This window comes from Colossoma macropomum, unplaced genomic scaffold, assembly GCF_904425465.1.
Source record: "Colossoma macropomum unplaced genomic scaffold, Colossoma_macropomum, whole genome shotgun sequence".
Taxonomy (NCBI): domain Eukaryota; kingdom Metazoa; phylum Chordata; class Actinopteri; order Characiformes; family Serrasalmidae; genus Colossoma; species Colossoma macropomum.
This window is the reverse complement of record NW_023494800.1, coordinates 11,934,312-11,954,654: the sequence shown is the minus strand read 5'-3', so window position 1 is coordinate 11,954,654 and position 20,343 is coordinate 11,934,312. Positions and strand designations below refer to the sequence as shown.

Genomic DNA, 20,343 nt, shown 5'->3' with positions numbered 1-20,343 from the left:
CCCTTTCTCACTGTTCCAAAATGTTCTCACCCCATTCATACTATTCTAAAATGTTCTCCTCCATACACAGTGTTCTAGAAAGTTCACGCCCTTTCTCATTTTTCTAGAATCTTTTCAGTCACAACATTAAACAATCTAAAACAACTTTTAGGAAAAAATTAGGATGTTAGGGTTTGATGAAAGTGTGACAGTTCAGCAAAAACAAGTTTCCCCTTATCCTAAAGGTAGACAATTAGCCAAACCATGGCGGGTGTCCAAACTAACCAGTGTGGGAAACTTGTACCCCACCAATTAACATCATACAAACTGCATGGTTAAGTCAGCACACACACTTGCCTCAACCACACTGAGTTAGTTAACCTCAAACAGACTTCGTCAATTTATACCCACTGCATCACATGCTGTTGTTTACAACATGACCAAAAAGTTTGTCACACAGCTAGAAGTAGGTAGAATTAGCAGCAATCTTGAAGTCTGAACCCACATTTTTTCAACCTTGGTTGGTAAATGAGCTTCAAAGCTCCAGCAGACTCAAAACTAAAGAATCAAGCAATAGACATGAAACATGTCTTGGATGACTGAGCACATTTGCGGTAAGGAAGAAATTTTGTAAATTTGATTTTTCGCCAAAGTACTTGTTTAAGCTGGCAACATACAAATATTTCTGGTATCACTGCTTACACAGGTTGAGTTCTAGAGGAGAGGTTAATTGTAGTGTTCTCTGCAGCATGAGGGATTGGGAGAGAGGGCAGATGGGGGGAAGGAAAGCTACCAGTGATGGATTGGGCTCAGGAGGCTGATGGTCAGGAGTGGGCTTTGACTTTCAAAGAGATGAAAGGTCTTAACTCCAATACACTGCATGCTCATACTCCAGGAGGTTTTTACTACACAGGGATGACTGATGTTACAATAATGTGTGTCCAAATCTGGTATTTTAGAAACTGCATTTCACAGTTTATAGAGACACAATTAAATGTCCAGAATGAGTTCAGACACTATGGTAGTAGAGTAAATAAAGCACTGCAGAAAGAGGATTTCTGCTATGCAGACTCCTTCTGCTGCGATAGGAGTGAAAGTGTTGGGGGGATTTCTGTGCTGGAATAAAGGCCTGGCATGACTCCATACCAATCAATCATTCTCTACACATCAGCCCTCACTGCCAGATATATCATGAAAACACCACTACTCCAGCCATGATATAGAGTAGTATTAGCCTGGGTAGGAGCTCTACCTCTGTAAGAGTCACAGTTAAGTCAATTTGTGAAGTTTGTGTAGTTGTTCTAATGCATCATGTTGGTAATAGCACAGACTAGTTTGTTCTCTCTCCACTGTGACGCGCTTTGGTTTCTTCCATAGCTGTTCTCATGTTATTGATGATCAGAGAAGAGTTCATGAGAGCTGGTGCAGTATTTGATGGAGATGATGTGCCTTTTGTAATACTAACTCTATCATTACGTACCTTTGTTTTATTTAAAGAGTCAATAAAATAATAAATTTAATAAAACGTCTCATATCAAGTACTTGCAGCAAACAAGCTATGAACAAGGGTCTCTACAGTCTCCTTGTAGCCTCACCTGCCCTGTCCCATTCACGCTCCTGATAAGATTTAAGACTCAGCCGGATGTCACAGAGATTCTAGTAACTAAGTCCATCATCAATCCCTATTATGGACCACTCCTATGGATTGTTTGGTCGGTGTCAGCTGACCCGTGCAGACCTTAACTACAACTACTCATTCATAGACATGTTAAACCTGTTTCACAATATAGGTCCTTAGCTGTTCATGCTAACATATTTTCACAACAGGGTTTAATTCTTATTGTTTTAGATAAGCTCTGACAGGCATCGGTTAATCTGAATCACTTTAGGCTCACTTGTTTATTTTTTCCGTCTTTATTCATTATCCATGAGTCATTTCCTTATTCACTATTCCATTATTGTTTTGCTGTGTTATTCTTTTGCTATCCGGTGGGTTCCCCTTTTGAGTCTTGGTTCCTCTCAAAGTTTCTTCTTCTTGCTATTAGGGTGTTTTTTCTTGCCCCAGTGAGCAAGCCAAGGGCAGACTCATTTTTGTAAAGCTGCTTTATGACAAATCCAGTTGTAAAAAAGCACAATACAAAAAACTTTTGCTGCACATACTATATAAACACCTAAAGGGGCTTCTTCCAATAGATGTCATTTGTCATAAAAACTGCTTTTGTCCTCTGATGTCAAGTTAACAAAACCCCTATGTCAGACGACAGATTTTTTTCCTGACACTGGTTGACACACTTTTGGGAGAAATAACTAAGCACCATAAAGTGTAATTTATATTACAGTAGGTACATTTCCATATATATTCCATATATATATAATATATATACATACATACAAAAACATCAAAAATGGACATACAAGGTTTTGTTCTGACTGATATATTAATATATATATAAAGCTACATTATAGTTATAATGCTTCAAAAAGTTAGTCAGAATAGATTATGGAAATGGAAATGGAAATGGAAATATCTGTAATATTTTATGAATATCGACAAAACTATCAGAAAAATTGTTTACTGATACCTGAAACCTACATTAGAAACTTTTTCATACATTTAGAGTTGTGACAGATTTGCTTTGTGTGCCTCTTACAACAAACACAAACAGCATGGTGGAAAGAGCTGCAGCAAAGAGGAGACAAGAGCATTTTAAAAGGAATGTCACTTTTCAGCTCTCACAAAGATGTCTAGACTTTTTTACACCACTTTTTTAATCGACCAACCAAAAATTATGCAACGGCAGTTTCTTTGTTTTTTTTTGCAAGAAATGTCGGCATTACAGAAAGTTTTGTATTGCATTTGACAGAAACAAGCTGTTGCATGGCAAAAATCACCATTTTTTCCTTCTGTTTTTATCACTTGCATATTGCGCTGAAAATGGATGGAAACATGACGCTGTGACATGGCTTAAATCTTCTAAATAGCAAAATGATACTCACTTTAGCAAAGGGCCACAGAAAAAGCCTTTTCATTTCTGTCCAACCAGCCTGACCTGGCAAGCTATGCCATATTACCAGCATTATGTCACTGTGAGCATGCCTGTAATTTCACCCATGAAAGTGTCATGACACAACCTAATATCAGAAGAACATGCTGGCGAATGCAAAGTTTGTAACAAATATTGCTTAGTGGAATAATGCTTATAAATGTTTATGTAGATTTAACAGTTATCAGCTGTCATGAAGGGCTTTTGTGTTACGTAGCCTTATGGACATCGCACTATAGTAAAGTGTTACCCAAGTAAATTTGAATTGAATTGTGTCAACATGCTGCTTTATTGCAGCCTTCCCAGGTAAGTGTAACAATCCTCCAAGTCATCAGTTCCAAAACAGCAATGCTGGCAGGTGCCCCAACACTCTGAGGTCAAAACTGGGCGTGACTGGAGAGACAACTTCATAGGAACCTACTTGTCTGGTTGCTACTGTGACAAAGACAATGAAGGTACAAACACGGATGGGTAAATATTACAAACACATTGTTAAATGCTACACAGTTGCACCACAAGAACGAGTCATGCTCACACTCAATGTGAATTTCACTCTGCGCTTATATTTCCTTCTAAAATGACAGCACAGGATAAAATGAATCATTTCGAGGAGAACTACATACATTAACGTGGCTTTTACTTCAGCTACTTTAACTTTTAGTGACATTTAAAAACAAACCAGACACTAATTACAAGGTACACAGGGTTGCATCTACATGAATTGTTAATAACATTTAATGATACAGACTAAGTGTTAATTACCATTTATGGGACTTTGCAGGACTTCGCTCATGTGTTTGTGGTTGAACTCATCTGGGCTCATAGAATGGCCCTTGTGTGGCTTAATATGCATATCCCTCTCCAGGATCTCCTTCACCAAATAAAGACTAACAGCTCTGGCAGTAAAAGGCACTGCTTTGCATGATGCTAAACTACCTTCCCTCTTAATCTGATAGTCAGGAACAAGCGCCTTTGTGTTTTCAGCTCTACATTTCACTGTGGAAATTAAAAGATAACTAGGACAGAATTGGCTTTTGCCTTCAAGGATGAAAAGCAAGAGTCACTTAAATTCCTCTGCTATTGTGAGGTTACTTGTAAGTGTTTTTACAGCAGAAAGTAAAACTCTCGGTGACTGGCATAAGCCTGCTTACCACTTTCCCCTCAGCCATAAATACTAAGCTACACACCCACAAGGGCTCAGAGTAAATATTCCAAACCATCTGATCATGGCAACCTGCAGATCTAAATTCAGAAATTTGTGGTTGATGAGGCAGCTGTGAACAACGCTGTAACCCCAGCTGCGAGGAAACAGATGTGTGTTGCCCTGGGCATGGCGCACACTGTTTATGTTCACATTAGAAAGTAGCTGTACCAAAATGGGGTCAAGTCAGATACTATAATATTCTACCTTTCTGTACACTGCAAAAAATATTATCAAGTGACTCACAAGTGAAATCATCTTAAATCTAGTGAATATATCTAATATTTCTCTTTTAATAAACTTCTTTACATTTTTGCTTGTTTTAAGTCTTTGCATCTAGTGTAAGGCTGCCCTAAGTGTAGCCTGCAGGCCAAAGTTGGCCCACGAGGACATCTGATTTAACCCACCAGAAAGTTATCCTGATTCCATCCTCTCACTTAATGAGAAAATAAACCTATTTTTACACAATGCATAATATTCAATTATTATTTTTTCTTTTCAAATTGTATTTTTGAGGTAATTTAACCACCACAAATATTTCACTCTCACTCCCCCAAGACAAAAAGTTTGGGCACCCCTGATCTAGTGAAATTCTCTTATTCTGTTGGTATAATTTGGCTTGTTTCAAGCCTCATTTCTTGAAACAAGCAAATTTATCTGCAAATTAAATAAGACAATTACAATGTTCCTGCAAAAATTGCCTAAATTTAATTTAAAAGATTTTCTACATGCCATTTTCGTAGTGTAGCAAGACACTACGCAAGACAAAGTTCACCTAGCCGCACTCTGCTCACTAAGCTATTCTTTCATAGCAACTGTTTGATCTGTTTAAATAAGATTTACAGAACATTGACAAAAATCTCACTCAACTTAATGAGAAGTCGTAGTGCAATTCATTCCACTGAGTTGAGAAATTTGTTTTGTGGAGATTTTATATGTAATATTCTATGTACAGTTTTAAATACTACACAATAAAGGCAGACTACATTGTAGCTAGTTGTAAACAGGCAGGTTGGAAATCACAATAACTTGCCACCACACTACCGTTAACTTGATTACATGGCAAAAAACTACATCTAGTCTATTCTAACAGTGTCCTTTCACATACATACTTCACATGCAAAACTTATCCAACCTGGTAACTGTTGTTAAGAAATAATGCATTTGTAGGCAGAGCACAGAACAACTGTGATCTAGGTCTGTGACTAGAATTAAGTCGTACTCTTCATTAGTATTGTGCTACATATGGGCGAAATATTTTGTTTACTAAACAGTGGTGAAAGCATAAAACTAAAAAAATGGGCACCTTCTTAACATCAGCCTGTGTCAGTATTCAACAGTTGCTTAAACAAACATTTGTTGCTTGAGAGAGGCTAAAGTGTGGCTCTCACTCATAATTGTACCAGAAAAAACATTTTTAAAAAGTGCAAGTGAAAAGTACAAAAATCAACGGGCTACACCTGCAGTAACCTGCAATAACCTACAGTTACCAGTCAGCGATTTTGCTATATGATGAGCAGCAGGGAGTAAAGACATTAAACTCTTTAATTTTAATTGTATAGATCTGCTACTAGGAGCGTTTGGTATAGCACAGAGGGTAACACCGCTAGGGTTAAATTCCCCGGTTCGGAAAGAACATCACATCATATCAACAGGAGTCCATGGGCAAGACTCCTAATGCTACATTAACTTAGCTCTGTGACATGATTAATTGTAAGTCGCTCTGGACAAGAACATCTGGCGGATAAATAAATGTGAACAAGAGTCTAATGAGCTTTGTTAATGTAACACTGTCAGTTGTTTTTGTTAGGTTTTGTTTACGTTTTCTGTAACAATGACCAGTACATACATAAATAGCCCTCATGTATTGACGCATTGTAAGAAGACAGAAGACACAGAATGGGGGAGGGAGCAGTGAGAGAACGTACTCCCTGTAAAAGAGGAACTCCTGTAACAGATCACAGCCTTTAAGACATCAGTCTATTAGTGTGGGCGGAGAGAGATGTGTCTGGCTCTCCTCAGAAAGGACAGATAGAGAAAGAGGGAGAGGATGGAGGGGTAAGGCAGAAGACTGATAAAAGCACTCAAATGGTAAAGATAAAGAGTGAATTAAGGACAGAGGAAGGGATGTAGAAAAAAATGGAAGAAGGGATGGGCTGAAATTAGAGGGCTGAAATTAGAGGGCTGAAATTAGAGTGCTAACTCTAGCAGTTGTACCAGTAGACTAGGAGAGAGCTCTTGTCAAGCTTGCAGCAAATGCATAGTTTCGAGTTTTAATTGCTGATCAAAGCCTATAATTGGGTGACAGAGGATAGAAAGAGGTTGAGGAACCTAACTTAGAGAATATTAGTAAGATCTAGCTTAGGGAATATCAGTAAAACATAACTTAGAAGATATATTATATTATATTAATTAAATTACAGTTCATTTAAATCTAATATCTTGGATACAAGAGAGCACAAATAAAATAAAGTATTACTCCTAACAATATCAATATCAATATCAATTACAATGATCATCAGTGCACTCATATGAATGTCATCACGTCTATTGTTTCATTACATTGGCTAAAATACCTCACATACAAGATGATGTGTCCAGTAGCTAAAAGATTTCTGTGTTTTGATTAATGTAAGCAAAAATGGTTTCCGGAATCCTTTTTTATTGAAATTTGTATTGTCAGTTCTCAAACATGGCTCAACATCTTGTAAAGCCATTTTATTTTGAATGATATGTTGTTTAAAGGTGCTTCTAAATTTTCCTTTGTGCTACTGAGCTTTTCTGTCTCTTAGCACAACTGTTGTGAAAACTACCAGGTAGTCCAAGCTGAAAGCCTGATGGACAAATCAACAGCAACTAAGGGAGGTGGGACTAGTCAACCATCACTTGAGTGAAGAACACGGACTCACAATATCATTGCGTATATTTTCATGAAACTCAGTCAAAACTTCCCAAAGCACTGACCAGGAAATGACATCACTCATTGTTTTGAGAGAGATGCAGTCTTTGATTTACTGAAATCTTACAGTGCATCACTTCAAAAAACAATGTTGCAGTCTGCGGTTGTGAAACGTGTGATGTCATCACCTTTTGATTAAGCGCTACAGTTGATCTGCATGCATGTCTAGACAGGCTCAACTTAAATTACCCGTGATCTGTCAAAGTGCACGATGGGAACGTGTTGATGTGTGGTTTGGTGTTCTCTTGATCAACACTGCGAGTTCAGTGATAGAGCTGTTGTCTTTTAATTGCATGATCTGAACAAGTCTGCTCCTGTAATTCTGGTACTACTCAATGGAAAAGCTCTTCCCTTTCATTCAGGCCCTCTATACCACCAAACCCAGGCGGTGTTTATGTGCAAAACCAAGCTGATTGTTTTGGTTAAATAAAAGGCCACACACAGGGACACAAATATACAAGGCGTGTCTATTCAAGGGGAATCCCTGTCACTAAGGAATCAGAGACATGGGAAAAATGTCACTGCAAACAAGCTGTATAGAGCCAATCAAAACAAGCAATGTGACAGAAAAATTCTGTTTAAATGACACACACAATTTTGTTATAAGGTAAGTCCTCACCTTTCAGCAAAGTTACCTGCATTAAAGTGATCCTATTATCATTCACAAACAGCAAGAGCTGGTAATACTGCAGAGGCTGTGCAATGCTGCTTTAAGAGAAACAGCAAGGACACACCTACAAAACTCTGCTTCAGACATACAGAGGAAAAGGCACACCCATGAGGTGTCAGATGTCTCAGAAATCTAAACAGTACTGCAGAACCACACAGAGGTAAAAACACTCTTCTAACTTCTGGGGCTCTTGTGTGCTCTCACCACTCTTCAGAGGGGTTTGACATAAGTGTGGGGATATACTGTGTTTATGTGTGTTATCATGATAAACTATGTCACAGTAAGCTTTCCTGGGCATATCAGAGTATCTTAAAGAACACTGACCAACTGCTACAAAGTGGTGTAATTGCCTAAGATTGTCCTGTTGTTACATTTGCGAGTCTAAATCCCAAGCCAGAGAGAGCAGAACCTCACTGGATATAGGGATGCTACTTATTTGACATGCTGAAAATCAAAAAACAAAACACTGTTGTACTCTTCATTTGTAGCTGAATTTGTAAATGTTGCACTACTGTTTGCTGGTGGATTGTGTCTGTTCTGACTACCAATTCTATAAAGTAATCGAGTTATTTACTGATTATTGGGACAATTACTTGAGTGATGGCCAAACAATACAAATTTTGAAAAAAATCTAAGCAAAGAAGTTCTTAAAGTATAGAAACTGTGGATGTACCAACATGGGAACTTTGGGATGGTGTTGATTTCAGATATATTTCACATACAAATCTTCCAATTCTGATGCCGATGGCAAATTTTAAAGCAACTTTCTACCAATGTTGATACAAATCCCATTTATTCTTCTTTATGAATATATAAGGAATGCATTCCAAAATATGCCTCATTGTTCAAAAACAGGTATGAAAAACTGCTATGTTTTTGAGTTGGATGAGTAACAGTCTTTTGCCCTCTGAAGACAATATGTCAACATATTAGTTTATCAGAGAAAGTGTATTTTCTGTATTTCTTGACCTAGCTTATTCAACCATGTTAGCGGTAAAGCTGTGCTATCTCTGCATCAGTCACATCCTTAACAATGCACCTCCGGGAATGTGCTCACGTGAAGGCACTCATATTTTTTGTAGCAAAAATTATTATAATATACATACTTCCTTGCAAATATAAGGAAAGTCATCACATTTTTCAATGCTTTTTAAAACATAAAATTGGCCTGCAAATTTTCTTAGTCTTTAGTCTATTGATGATGAAACATCAATACCCCAGTAGTGATTTCAGTATTTGAATACTGGCACTTCATTTTCCCAAGTACCTAAATACCTGTGCCCATCCCTTTTATTAACTATTCACAGCTGTTTCACTGAGATGGTAAATTTTAATGGATGATAAGTTTTAAAACATATAATCAAATTTAAAACTATTATTCGTGACTTACTAGTTTCAACTTGAAGTGTCATTTATCATGAAAATAGGTTCAGTTATTTACGATGTAAATTGTAATATTCATGACATGTTGCCCACCCTAATCGATGAATGCATCAGATGTGTTAGAAAACTGAAACACTGACAGAGGACAGGACCTCTAGTATATACAACATGGCCAGTTCTAGTTAGCACTGTGTAGTACTGTTTGTGTAACCTAGGTAAGACTTACTCAAAAACAAATTCCTTTGAGCTTTTGAGCTCACCTTTTGATTCCTATGAGCTTCCGAGCTTTAAGTTCGTCCTGTGTGACAATTTGACTCATTTTAAAGGCATCCAAACATTCACATAGTGACACACACATACACAGAAGCACAAACGCGCACACACACCCTGCTCTGTCTTTCAAACAATGGCAGTGATGCAGAAGAGAGGTGATTAGTGAGGGCGTTGCTGTGACAGTAATGGCTGCTGAAAGTGGTGCTTAAGAAGGCACGCTGGATGCTAAACTGTATATAGAAACAGAGGAGGATATAGCTTGTAGGGATCACAAGGAAGTTGGGAGCAAAGGAACAAACCTCAGATAGAGTTTGTAATTGTCTATGAGGGTGTGGACTAAACAAGTGGACAATAGAGGCATGTATGTGTTTATTACATGTGTGAGATTACAGTTTATTCAGTGCAAGTATGCGTGGAGGTGAGTTGCCTGTGAGGGCTGCAACACTGTCTGAGACTGTGTGTGTTCATACAGTGACTCACCATTGTTGGTGTGTCTGACACAGTCCTGGAAGACAGCGAGCCACTTCTTCTGCTCTTTCTCAGTCCTCACGTAGAAGTAGTGATGGCGAGCATAGGGGTGCCACAGGATCAGCAGGTAGCTTGAGGCACACTTCAGAAATGGGGAGTTTCCTGCTTTAGCCTTTGTGTCTAAAAGCAGAGAACAATTAGAATGTTAGAACAGAATAGCTAAAGACCTCAGCTCCGTTATTAGACATGCACCATGGGTTAATTTATGTAGAATTTATGTAGAATCAGTAATTAAGCCTGTATTGTGATCATATATTTAAACAGAATATATCCCATGTTGGCTGCCAGTGGCACAACTGTCTATGGTTTTTCCCCAGTCACCGAGTGATCAAGAGTTTATATCCCGGTGATGCCATGATCAAGGATAAAAAAGGCACCAACTATCAGTGCACTAACACCAATATTATCGCCCAACTGATATATTGGTCAGGTCATTTTTAAAACAAGACATTGGGACCAGGCAAGCGGCAAAACAAAACAAAAAACACCAAACAAGACAAAACAAAACCCTGAACAAGACAGAACTAGAAAGACATTAAATTAAAGCACAGAAATAAAACACAAGGAAAAAATCAGCGCTAAACACTTCTCTAAACCAAAACAAAAACAAGGAAACAATGCAAACGAACCTGCCAAAATAGAGGGGCTACATATACACAGAGATTAACTAGAAAAATGTATGTGCTAATTATGTTGCACTGTTAATACTGACATGTCTTTTCATATTAAAATTTCAGTGTGTGATTCTATAATGTTCTTAAAATTACCTGCTTAATAATGACCCAATAATGATTCTGCATGACAAAGGAGGCAACAAGGCCACACGTTCATCTGTAACTTGGTAGCATTTATAGACATGTGTCTGTGTATATTCTATGTATATTCCTCATGACCCCCAGCCCCCCACCCTCTTCTCATCCTAACACCCATCCCTTACCAGGCAGGCAGCTGTTGAGCAGTTCCAGGTACTCGTCCATGGAGGTCAGGGCCTTATATCCGGCACAGTTGATGACTCCTTTGGGATGTAGGCCTCGGTCATGGGCCTAAAAAGAAAATATAACACAGTTTAGATTCACATTGCCATTTTGAGTTTATAGACTCAAGAACAGAGGCCCAACTACTCTGGGTTCCATTCACTAACAAAATACAAATCATTCTTTCATGTAGATGAGATGGTGTAACAACATAGTGTGCACAAGCGAGTAATACATTGTTTTCTAGCTATTTATAACCAAACAGACCAGATAAAAACAGGACTAGATTTAATGTATTGCATGTCTGGAGCCAATCACATTCCATTCTAGTCAATTCCTCTGTAAATACTAGACAGTACAGTAACAGTACATATATTTTGTTACAGTAAGATGGCCTCTTATGAAAAAATTCATAAATCAATTAATGAGTTTTACATGTGAGGCTGCCAAGGCTCCACCTAGAAAGTTACATTCAATGAGATTTAGTTTCAGTCCCTAAAGGCACTTCGTATTGTTTATTTAGTCCAATTATCTGTGGGGTGTGTTTTTGTGGCAGGACAAATACAAGCACTCTGAACAGTTTAGACGTCCTATCAACTATACTCACCAGTTTGTTTTCATAGTAGCTGATGTTGTAAGAGTCAGCCACGTAGATGAAGCGGTTCCGCCATTTCTTATTCTCCTCCAGATACTGAAACAGGTCTCCTGAGAAAATCGACTTGTCCTGCAATGGATCCTGGAAAAAAATCCATCCACGCTTTTCACTGTATCACATTGATCTCAGAAACCCGTGATAAATAAATGAGGCAAGAAATAACACGGACTTGAGTTCTGAAGACCAGCAAAGCAGAAAGCATGACGCTTTCCAATGGAAAACATAAATAAGGTTACAGAGGGTCTAGTGCAGCCTGTAATAATGTGTGGGCAAAGGGCCTGGTAGACAAATGGTATGTAGCTTTTGTTTATGTCTGGTGCAGAGACCATAACTTGAGATGATGGATGCAGAACCCTGGCAATCTAAGCAGATCAGGGGATAAAACTGGAAATGTTACTGTCTGCATAGGAGCAGGAATGCCAGCATTTGAAGTTGTGCCGCACCGCCAGGTTCAATTACACTTCATTCTTGAGTGATGGAGGAGATGTGTACTGAAGACACATGATCCTTGCAAAATGTTTACAAGCCCCCCCAACCTCACCACTAGATTTTGTCCTTGAACTCAGCTTACTTCATAGTCCTAATTATGAGTATAGAACGAGGTGAAATGAGAAGAGTATGAAAAAATGCTTAACTTGATTTTGTGAAGCACAGTATCTGGAATGTTAAATAACAGTGATTGTATTAATACTTTTGATGGCAGTTTTTAAATGTGACACTACTCGTGCACTGTGTCTCTGTGTCAAAATATTGCTACATATATCATGAAAAGTATTGTGATACGCTATTTTTTCATATCATCACTACTATATACACAACCCATTTGTCTGTACACATAAATGGATTCCTGTTTAATGCATCAAGTTTTATGCTGCATGGCAAAAATAGCCTACTGTTAATAATACACCACATGGCAGCAGAATTATTTAGTGTGATTATTACTGTCAATAAATTAGCTTTTGAAAATTGGTGTAGTCATAAGCCACAAGAAGCTGCGTTACATCAACTTTATGGCTAATATTTGCTGTAATAATATTGTCATATTATTTAACGTACTTACTTATAAGTTTGACAGTCCATTAGAACTGAGTGCAATGAATAAGCCATCTGCCCACCCATATGCATATGTACAGCTGGATGACCCCTGCTAGTGAGGTAACTCTGGGTTTCCACAGCAATTCCTGTTTAAAACTTCAATTACCTGCCCAGGTCCCATACCAGCATGCTTTAAAATTCCTCAAAAGCAATTTCCGCTTAAATGTTTTGACTCAAAGATTCCCATTTTCCATAATGATTTGAGCTCTAGTACATTACTCCTAAGCTTATGGCTCACTGTGATGGGAAATGCATGGAGATCAGAGCTCAGGCCAGAGCTGCTGCTCATTTTGAGAACAGGCCTGTCCAGGAGAAACCACTCCAACCCTGAGGCCAGTAGCATCTGGAGGCTTTGTATGCTACAAATCTGCGCAACAAATCAGAATGTTTTATAGTGTTTTTCTGTGTGTGTATGTGTGTGTCTCTGCACTACCGAGGCAGCCGTTACAGTTCCTTAATTCATGTGTGAAATCGGCTCCACTTTCCCTCTATTGGCTGGATGAAGATAAGCGTGACAACCAAACCGTATGGCTCTGCTGCTGCAGAACAGCTCCCTTTTCTTTGTGTGCATTTTTAAAGTGAGTGAACATAAGAACGTAAAAATAACAAAAACAGCTCTTTGTACAACCTAGAAAATCTAACAGCAAAACTGTAACTGTGCTAAAGTTACATATTAATCACATTACAGCAAAAGCTCCAATGTATTACTGTTAACATATCACAGTTTCATTGATATTAATAGCTTCTGAGTCAATGATGACACAGAAATTGGTTCACAAGAAAAAACAGTTTCATTAAACAGTATATATGCTGGAAGCTGTTGCTAGGTTACTGGTGAATATGGTAGAGTGATACTTAAAAAAACATGGTCAGATCTACAGGGAGATAGCAGCACTACAGAATGCCTCTCAGCCAATCACATCGCAAGATCAGACATAACTGCTATAACGGTGAAACTGTAAATTAAGAGAAGCAATAATAGTTTAAAATTCAGAAAGCCAAATACAGTTGAAGAGGGACATCAAGTGATAAAGGATGAATCTTATCTTTTGTAACAGCTTACACAAAGTAACACCTGAATAAAAGAACAGAGATAAAGAGATGAAACTGTTAAGAAGTGCAGACCAGGGCATTCCATTACCTTTCGGTGTAAAAGCTGGGACTGTGCGTTCCCTCCTCCCTCGATCTCAAAGCGTACGCTGTTAAATAGAGCCACTGCATACTGCTGCTCATACAACTTCCCAAACTCGGCCATCACCTGCCTGGTACGTGCTGGAACACAAAAACATACCCAGAACTATTATACTGGGCTGGATGAGAACAGAAGACAGCCAAATCAGCCACTCCTAAGCCTTGGACCTCCACCGCAGCACAGACTGAATGGTAGAGAAACACAACAAGAAAGAGCAACATTGCCATGTCCTTCATGTTCTGTGATGGATTCGAGATGATATTCTTTATATTTAAAACTGGCTTGGAGGGACACGGATCTATTTATCCGAACCGCAGTGGATGTACAGTCTTGTGCAAATGACAGAGAATACCTCATTTACTCACCTTCCTCAAAACAGCATATGTTCATTGTTTAAGAGATTTTTCTTTGGCGATTTGATGTAAGATTGTCCACTTGCATAAGGAAGCAGATTCAAAGGGAAATAAGTGAACAAAGAGGAGTTTACAAATCTGGAGTTAAGAAAATGATTAAAAGATATAGAGAAAATGGGACTCCTAACAACCGTATTAAACATGGTAGACCACCAAAACTGTCCCTATCAGATAAACAACACCTAAAGCTTTCATCTTTAAAAGAGAGGAGGAATCAAGCTGTCCTCTTGTCCATCCTTCTATTGTGACAACTCAACACTATGGGCCTGAAAAGATGTGGAGCTATCAAGAAGTCATTACTGAAACAAGGAAGCAGATAAACGGGACACAGTTTGTACAATCAAAACAGTTGCTGGTGGTTTCAGAACAACAGACTGACCTCCCCAGAGTCCAGACCTTAACTTCATTGAATGTGTTTAGAATTATTTGGATCATGAGAAGCAATAAATGCAACCAATTTCTAAGACCGAACTTTGGATGTGTGGAAAGATGTGTATGCAGATTTCTTTCCAGGAGACTTGTCTAAGCAAGAATGGAGGCTGTAGTAAAAGGCAAAGGGTGGCCACACACAACACTGACAAATCTACTACAATATTTAGTCGAATAAACATTTTCTCCTCCAACATAGAAAAACAAATAACTTTTGAGTGGAAGTTAAATAAATTAAGAGTAGTCTCTGACTTTTGCACAGTACTGTAGGTCTGTAAGGTTTGTGACTGGCCACTGCAAGTGAAGTAAAAAGGTTTCACAGAGGAAAATAAAGTTAAAAGTACTAGGGAGGATGCTCTTATGGAGACCCAACAATACATCTGTGAATTGCAACTCATAACAATTAGGCAAAGTGGTTCCTCAAGCACATGCAGCCATTCTCACTGTTGGCCAAAACACTCCAATGTAATTTGCTTTTGTAGGCTAGATGTGGAGTCTGGCAGAATTAGACTCCACATCTAATAGCTTGTGCTATTGTGCATGTATGGTATGTGTCCTGGTGCAGCCTGCAGGCTTCTCTAAGTAGTTGGTATGTGCTGCTACACAACAATAATCAAAGTGGGTAAAGGCATCATTTTAGATGTAATAGTTCTACTTGTAAATAAATTTAAGAAATACAACTGGTTCTCTAACGCAAATTTAACATAAAGCCAAATTAAAATTCTGAGCTCACAAAAAACATACTAAGAATAAAACCCATCAAAAATATAGGCAAGAAGTAGCCATGATGAAGCTATGGGACGAAATACACCTCCACAGTGCTGGGTGAGTTATGGAGATGAGAGTTATGCAAAGTACAGTTGGGCAAAGTAAGACCAGAAGGTCAAATAGCTCTTTAGGAATGACAAACTAGAATTTGCATACTTTGAGAGAGCAATTTATACTGAAATGTCACAAAGACAGGCCATAATAAATGACTGTGTTGATATCACACACATTTAAAGACATAGTCAACTTCACTGTTACCTGCAGCCAAGCTTGGATGATAATACAAATTTAGACTAACGATTATCATCTGCAGAATTACTGCAATCCACATTGAGTTATGAATACCATGTGCACGTTAAAGAATCTTAGTCTGTAGCTTTTTACCTGATTGTAATATAGTAATACAGTACTAACTGGGCTAGCTTCCAGTATTGCTTAATAATTCATAATGATAATTATTTTTCTAACACTGTTAACATCCAGCAGGTCTCCACATTCGCTTTGGTTAAAAACCAAAATATTGCCAAACTATTGCATTGGCACAGTCATTCTGGACAACCTCGTCCATTTTACTCTCCTGAAGATCTCATGTTTCTCTGTTTCATTCGCATATTCCCCAGCATTCTTTAGCAGACTGAAAATCTACAATGGAATCTATCAATGTGCCATTTAAAATATGTATATGAGTAGTTAATTAGACGGTACTGTTCTGTTCGTATGGCCTGTAAGTACGTGCAATCTGTACTGTTGTGTAAATTTTTTAACGCACGTGGACATGGCTTTGGATTAAAAGCACGTGGACGTGGCTTTGGATCTCCCAGCTAGCAGTCTGAAGAATCTCCAGCAGGGGGCACAATTACAACAAGTCACTTTCGAAAATAAACAGCCACAAACCTCAGCAGTATCTAACATGTATTTGCAGCAACAACTTTCAAAACTAGAAATAAAAATGTTTATTACCAAGAGTCATTAAGTTCTTAAGTACTGCTTAAGTGATTTTACATTAAAGAATTTCATTAAATCAGTTAATGAAAAAAGCATGTAACTTAAAGACTATACAGAACACAGCTGCTGATCTGCTGTCACTCAAATTGTTTGAATGCATTTGCACCGACCAGTAAAGCAAAGAAAACAAGCAGCGTTTTCACTGCTATTTCTTATTTCATTACCATTAAAATTATTTAAGTGTTACATTTTGACACTTCACTGTAGACTTTAATATTTTGCTTTTTTCAGCCTAATTTTTTGTTGGTTGAAATTTCAGCGCTTGCCTATTTAATAAAGGCAAAGCAATGAAAAAGTGGCATGTGAAAGACAACGAAAGAAAGATAGTTTGCATAATGTCTGCATTTCAAATTATTGCTATATTCAACACTATCAATAGGCTACCAGAAACAGCATAAACACAGCTCTAAAGTTTCTCCGAAGGATTTTCCTGAAAGACTTCCATCAAAGCCTGTTTGTTTGAACCTGGCTGTGAGCCAAAGTAACACTGCTGCACTGGAAGCTTCTGGCCAGTCTGGATCAGTCAGCTGGACTGATGATGGTATGTGTATGTGTGTCTCCAAAAGCAGGAAGGAATAGGTTGTTAGCAGAGGAAGAGCAGGAAGGCCACGTCTGCGCGCATATGTGTGTCCTAACTGCTGAGGTGACGTTCTCCACTGACACACACCGGTGCATTATAGTGTGCTTCTCTAAACAATTTATTGTGCTGTATTTTAGGCAGCTGGGTATGAAACAGAACAACCTTATAAATCACACAAACCTGGAACACAGCCTCCTTCTCTCCAACAAACACAAACACATGCAGAAAACAGCCCAATTTTCCATCCATAACACTGACTGAAGCCAGTTTCCCCTCAGCATTCTCTCGGAGAGCGTATGCGTGTATAATTCATCTCCAGAGTGTGTTAGGACAACAAGAACGCTACCTGAAGGAACTGTACAGTTTGCTTTCTGTATTTGCTGACAGTGTCATAGTCGCTTGAATACACTGTCACTTCTCAGAATACTGAACAAACCCAGAAGGTGGGAAAACAAAAGCGGCCATTTATTCATACGTGTACTACAAACAACCCATATGTACGTTAGAAAAACCTGAAAACTTGATCCTGCGGAGAACACTGCATACAGGCACTGCATCATCCCTGAACATTCAGTTTGAGATGTATTCACAATCGCCATTTAAAAAGCTCTTAAGAGGCAGTTATATGTGAAAGTTTTGGCATACAGCCCAAACCAGAACATACATTAAACACCCCAGTCGTTAAAAATGAGTCATTCATAGTTACGTGTTTTAGAGGTGAACTCTAGAAAGTATATACCTAAAGGGGAATTCCACGTTTTTTTCCCATTACTGCATAGGTAAATGGTTAAGTTGCAAGTATGAGAGTTGCTCAAAGGAAATATGCCATTCTAGAAAATTGATCAGAGACAGAATTGTTCACAGTGGTGGTGACATGAACCAGACATCAGTATTTAATGCCTCTAAAAGCTCCCTCACATTAAGTCATTACATGAAATACACAGGAATATGTTACCTGATGCCTGAGACAATGTTTTAAGATGTATGCTGGGTGGAGAGATTCATGCAGGGTTACACACAAATAGTACACATGCATGTGCACTCATGCACACAATCATATACAATCATACAGACACATACACACACTCTCACTCAAGAGGGTTGCTGGATTATGGCAAAAATCATAATCATGATTATTTTGGTCAATATTGAGATCATGATTATTTAACATTATTACACACTGACTTTGGAAACATCAGACATTTACTGAACTTTTCAAAAAAAGGTCTTTTTGACAGTGGATTTCCTTGAACTTTAAATACAATCCAACTGAAGAACAAATAAAACAAATGTAAAAAAGGATAAATTATTAAAAGAAATAATATATAATTTAAATATATACATACACATACATTTGTAGTAATATCATAATACCAAATTTTATTTATTTGAGAATAATATAATAATATCAAAATAATAGATAAAAATAACAGATTAAAATAAATAAGATTAACTATGTTGTAGTGTACTTCCACCACCTACTGAAAAATACTAAACATATAAGAAAATAACGAAAAAAAAAAAAAATAACACCAAAATAATAAATTAGATGAGTTTGGGCTTTTAGGGAGGGGCGGAAATGCACCACTATAAAGAAACGGGATGTGTTTTTACAACATAAGACAAAACAAGAGCATCATTGTGAAACACAGTACAACGCTGTAATCGTTTTATCCTGATTATCTCGCTTCCATAACTATTGTAAGTCACTGCTGTAATTGAAAATAAAATGTGATCGATTGTCCAGCCCTAATACTCACATACACACGTACACATATGTATACACACATACAAACGCACACACACGCATGCAAGCACTTTCATATATATGCACACACACACACTCTCAAGGACACTGGTTGCCAGAAGCCACAGCAAACTGAAGGATGGAATTAGTAGTTTTAGCCTAAACTATAAGAAGTCTGTCTGCAAAACGCCTTGAGCATGAGACAGCAGTGTGTGTGTGTGTGTGTGTGTGTGTGTGTGTGTGTGCTGTTCCACAGAGGAAGTCACTGATGGGGGCGGCACAGTGATTTCCTCTGATTCACTGAGCTGATGTGTGCTGTATGTGGATAAAACCACAGGGCTCTAATGAAGACAAAATAAAGATCCACACGCTGTTGGTAGCTTGAAGTTTAATCTGACCATGTCTCAGAGCGGCACCCGCGCTCAATTTGAGGCTGTCATGATTGCGTGATTAAACTTAATTACACTTTTAAAAAAATCAATTAAAATGTACTTACTCCTTGAATTGGCAATGTTTGCGTGGAGACAATGTATATTTAAAACTCTTCCACAGTAAGAGTAACAGTTTCAGAGACTGTTTTTAAGGCTTCCTTGATTATCTTCTGCTAATAAAATGATCAAATGTCAAAATAATGGGTAGATTGCCCAATTTCTAATATAATTAATGGTGACAGGGCTACTTGCATGTCAGATAGAGGTCAAGAGAGCTGATAGAGCTGATTCAATTGCCCACTACATCATTTACTCTGAAGAGAATGTGCTTAGATGGCAAAGACGGACCCCCCTTCACATGTGCTTCATCAGGGTGTATTAAACTCCTCTCTGAGAAAAGGCTGACTAACCTCCTCTCCCAAATACCTGTGCACAGAGTCAGCACTATTCGAGCCATCAGCCCACATTCACAGACTGCTTTACTATTTACTGTGGGTGGGCTACATAATGGATGAACAGGAGTATGACTGAGACATTCACAGACAGCAGTGGAGAACAAATGGAGGGAAATTTAGATGATACAAAGAGAGAGTGATGCACAAAGTAATACATAAACACACACATATATTAGTGTGTGTGCGTCTAAGAAATATAGATGAAGAGAAGACCTCATGGATTTCTTTGCCATACCAATTTCAAGGACATGTTCAGACCTGCTTGCTCTCCATTTTTGTTCAGTCATGCTGCTCTAGTGGCTTCAGTTTATGACAGAGGTCTGCAGGTCCTAGACGGAATTTCCTGAGTTAAAGCTGCCCTTTAACCTTCTGACCCAGTGTCTGTTCAACTGACCCATCCTTACAGGCACTGCAGGTTCAGAAGCCATGAAAAACAGTCTAGAGATTTCAGAAGCACTCTTTTAAGCCCTCTACAAATGTCTCTGCAGACTGACAACATTATAAAATTGTAGCTTTCTTTGCTTCTGCTCTAATAAAAGACAGGTATAACCTCTTGCCAAAC

General features: G+C 38.2%; 1 protein-coding gene across 1 annotated transcript in view; it reads right to left on the bottom strand.

Moving 5' to 3' along the window:
• The window catches only part of niban2a (niban apoptosis regulator 2a), a 51,610-nt gene that overhangs the window by 25,010 nt on the left and 6,257 nt on the right, over positions 1-20,343 (bottom strand). The window contains exons 2-5 of the mRNA XM_036587931.1: positions 13,903-14,033; positions 11,619-11,747; positions 10,975-11,080; positions 9,990-10,157 (exon numbers count right to left, since the gene is read on the bottom strand). Of these exons, the coding sequence (XP_036443824.1) occupies positions 9,990-10,157; positions 10,975-11,080; positions 11,619-11,747; positions 13,903-14,033 (534 nt within the window). The remainder of the gene's footprint in view (positions 1-9,989; positions 10,158-10,974; positions 11,081-11,618; positions 11,748-13,902; positions 14,034-20,343) is intronic.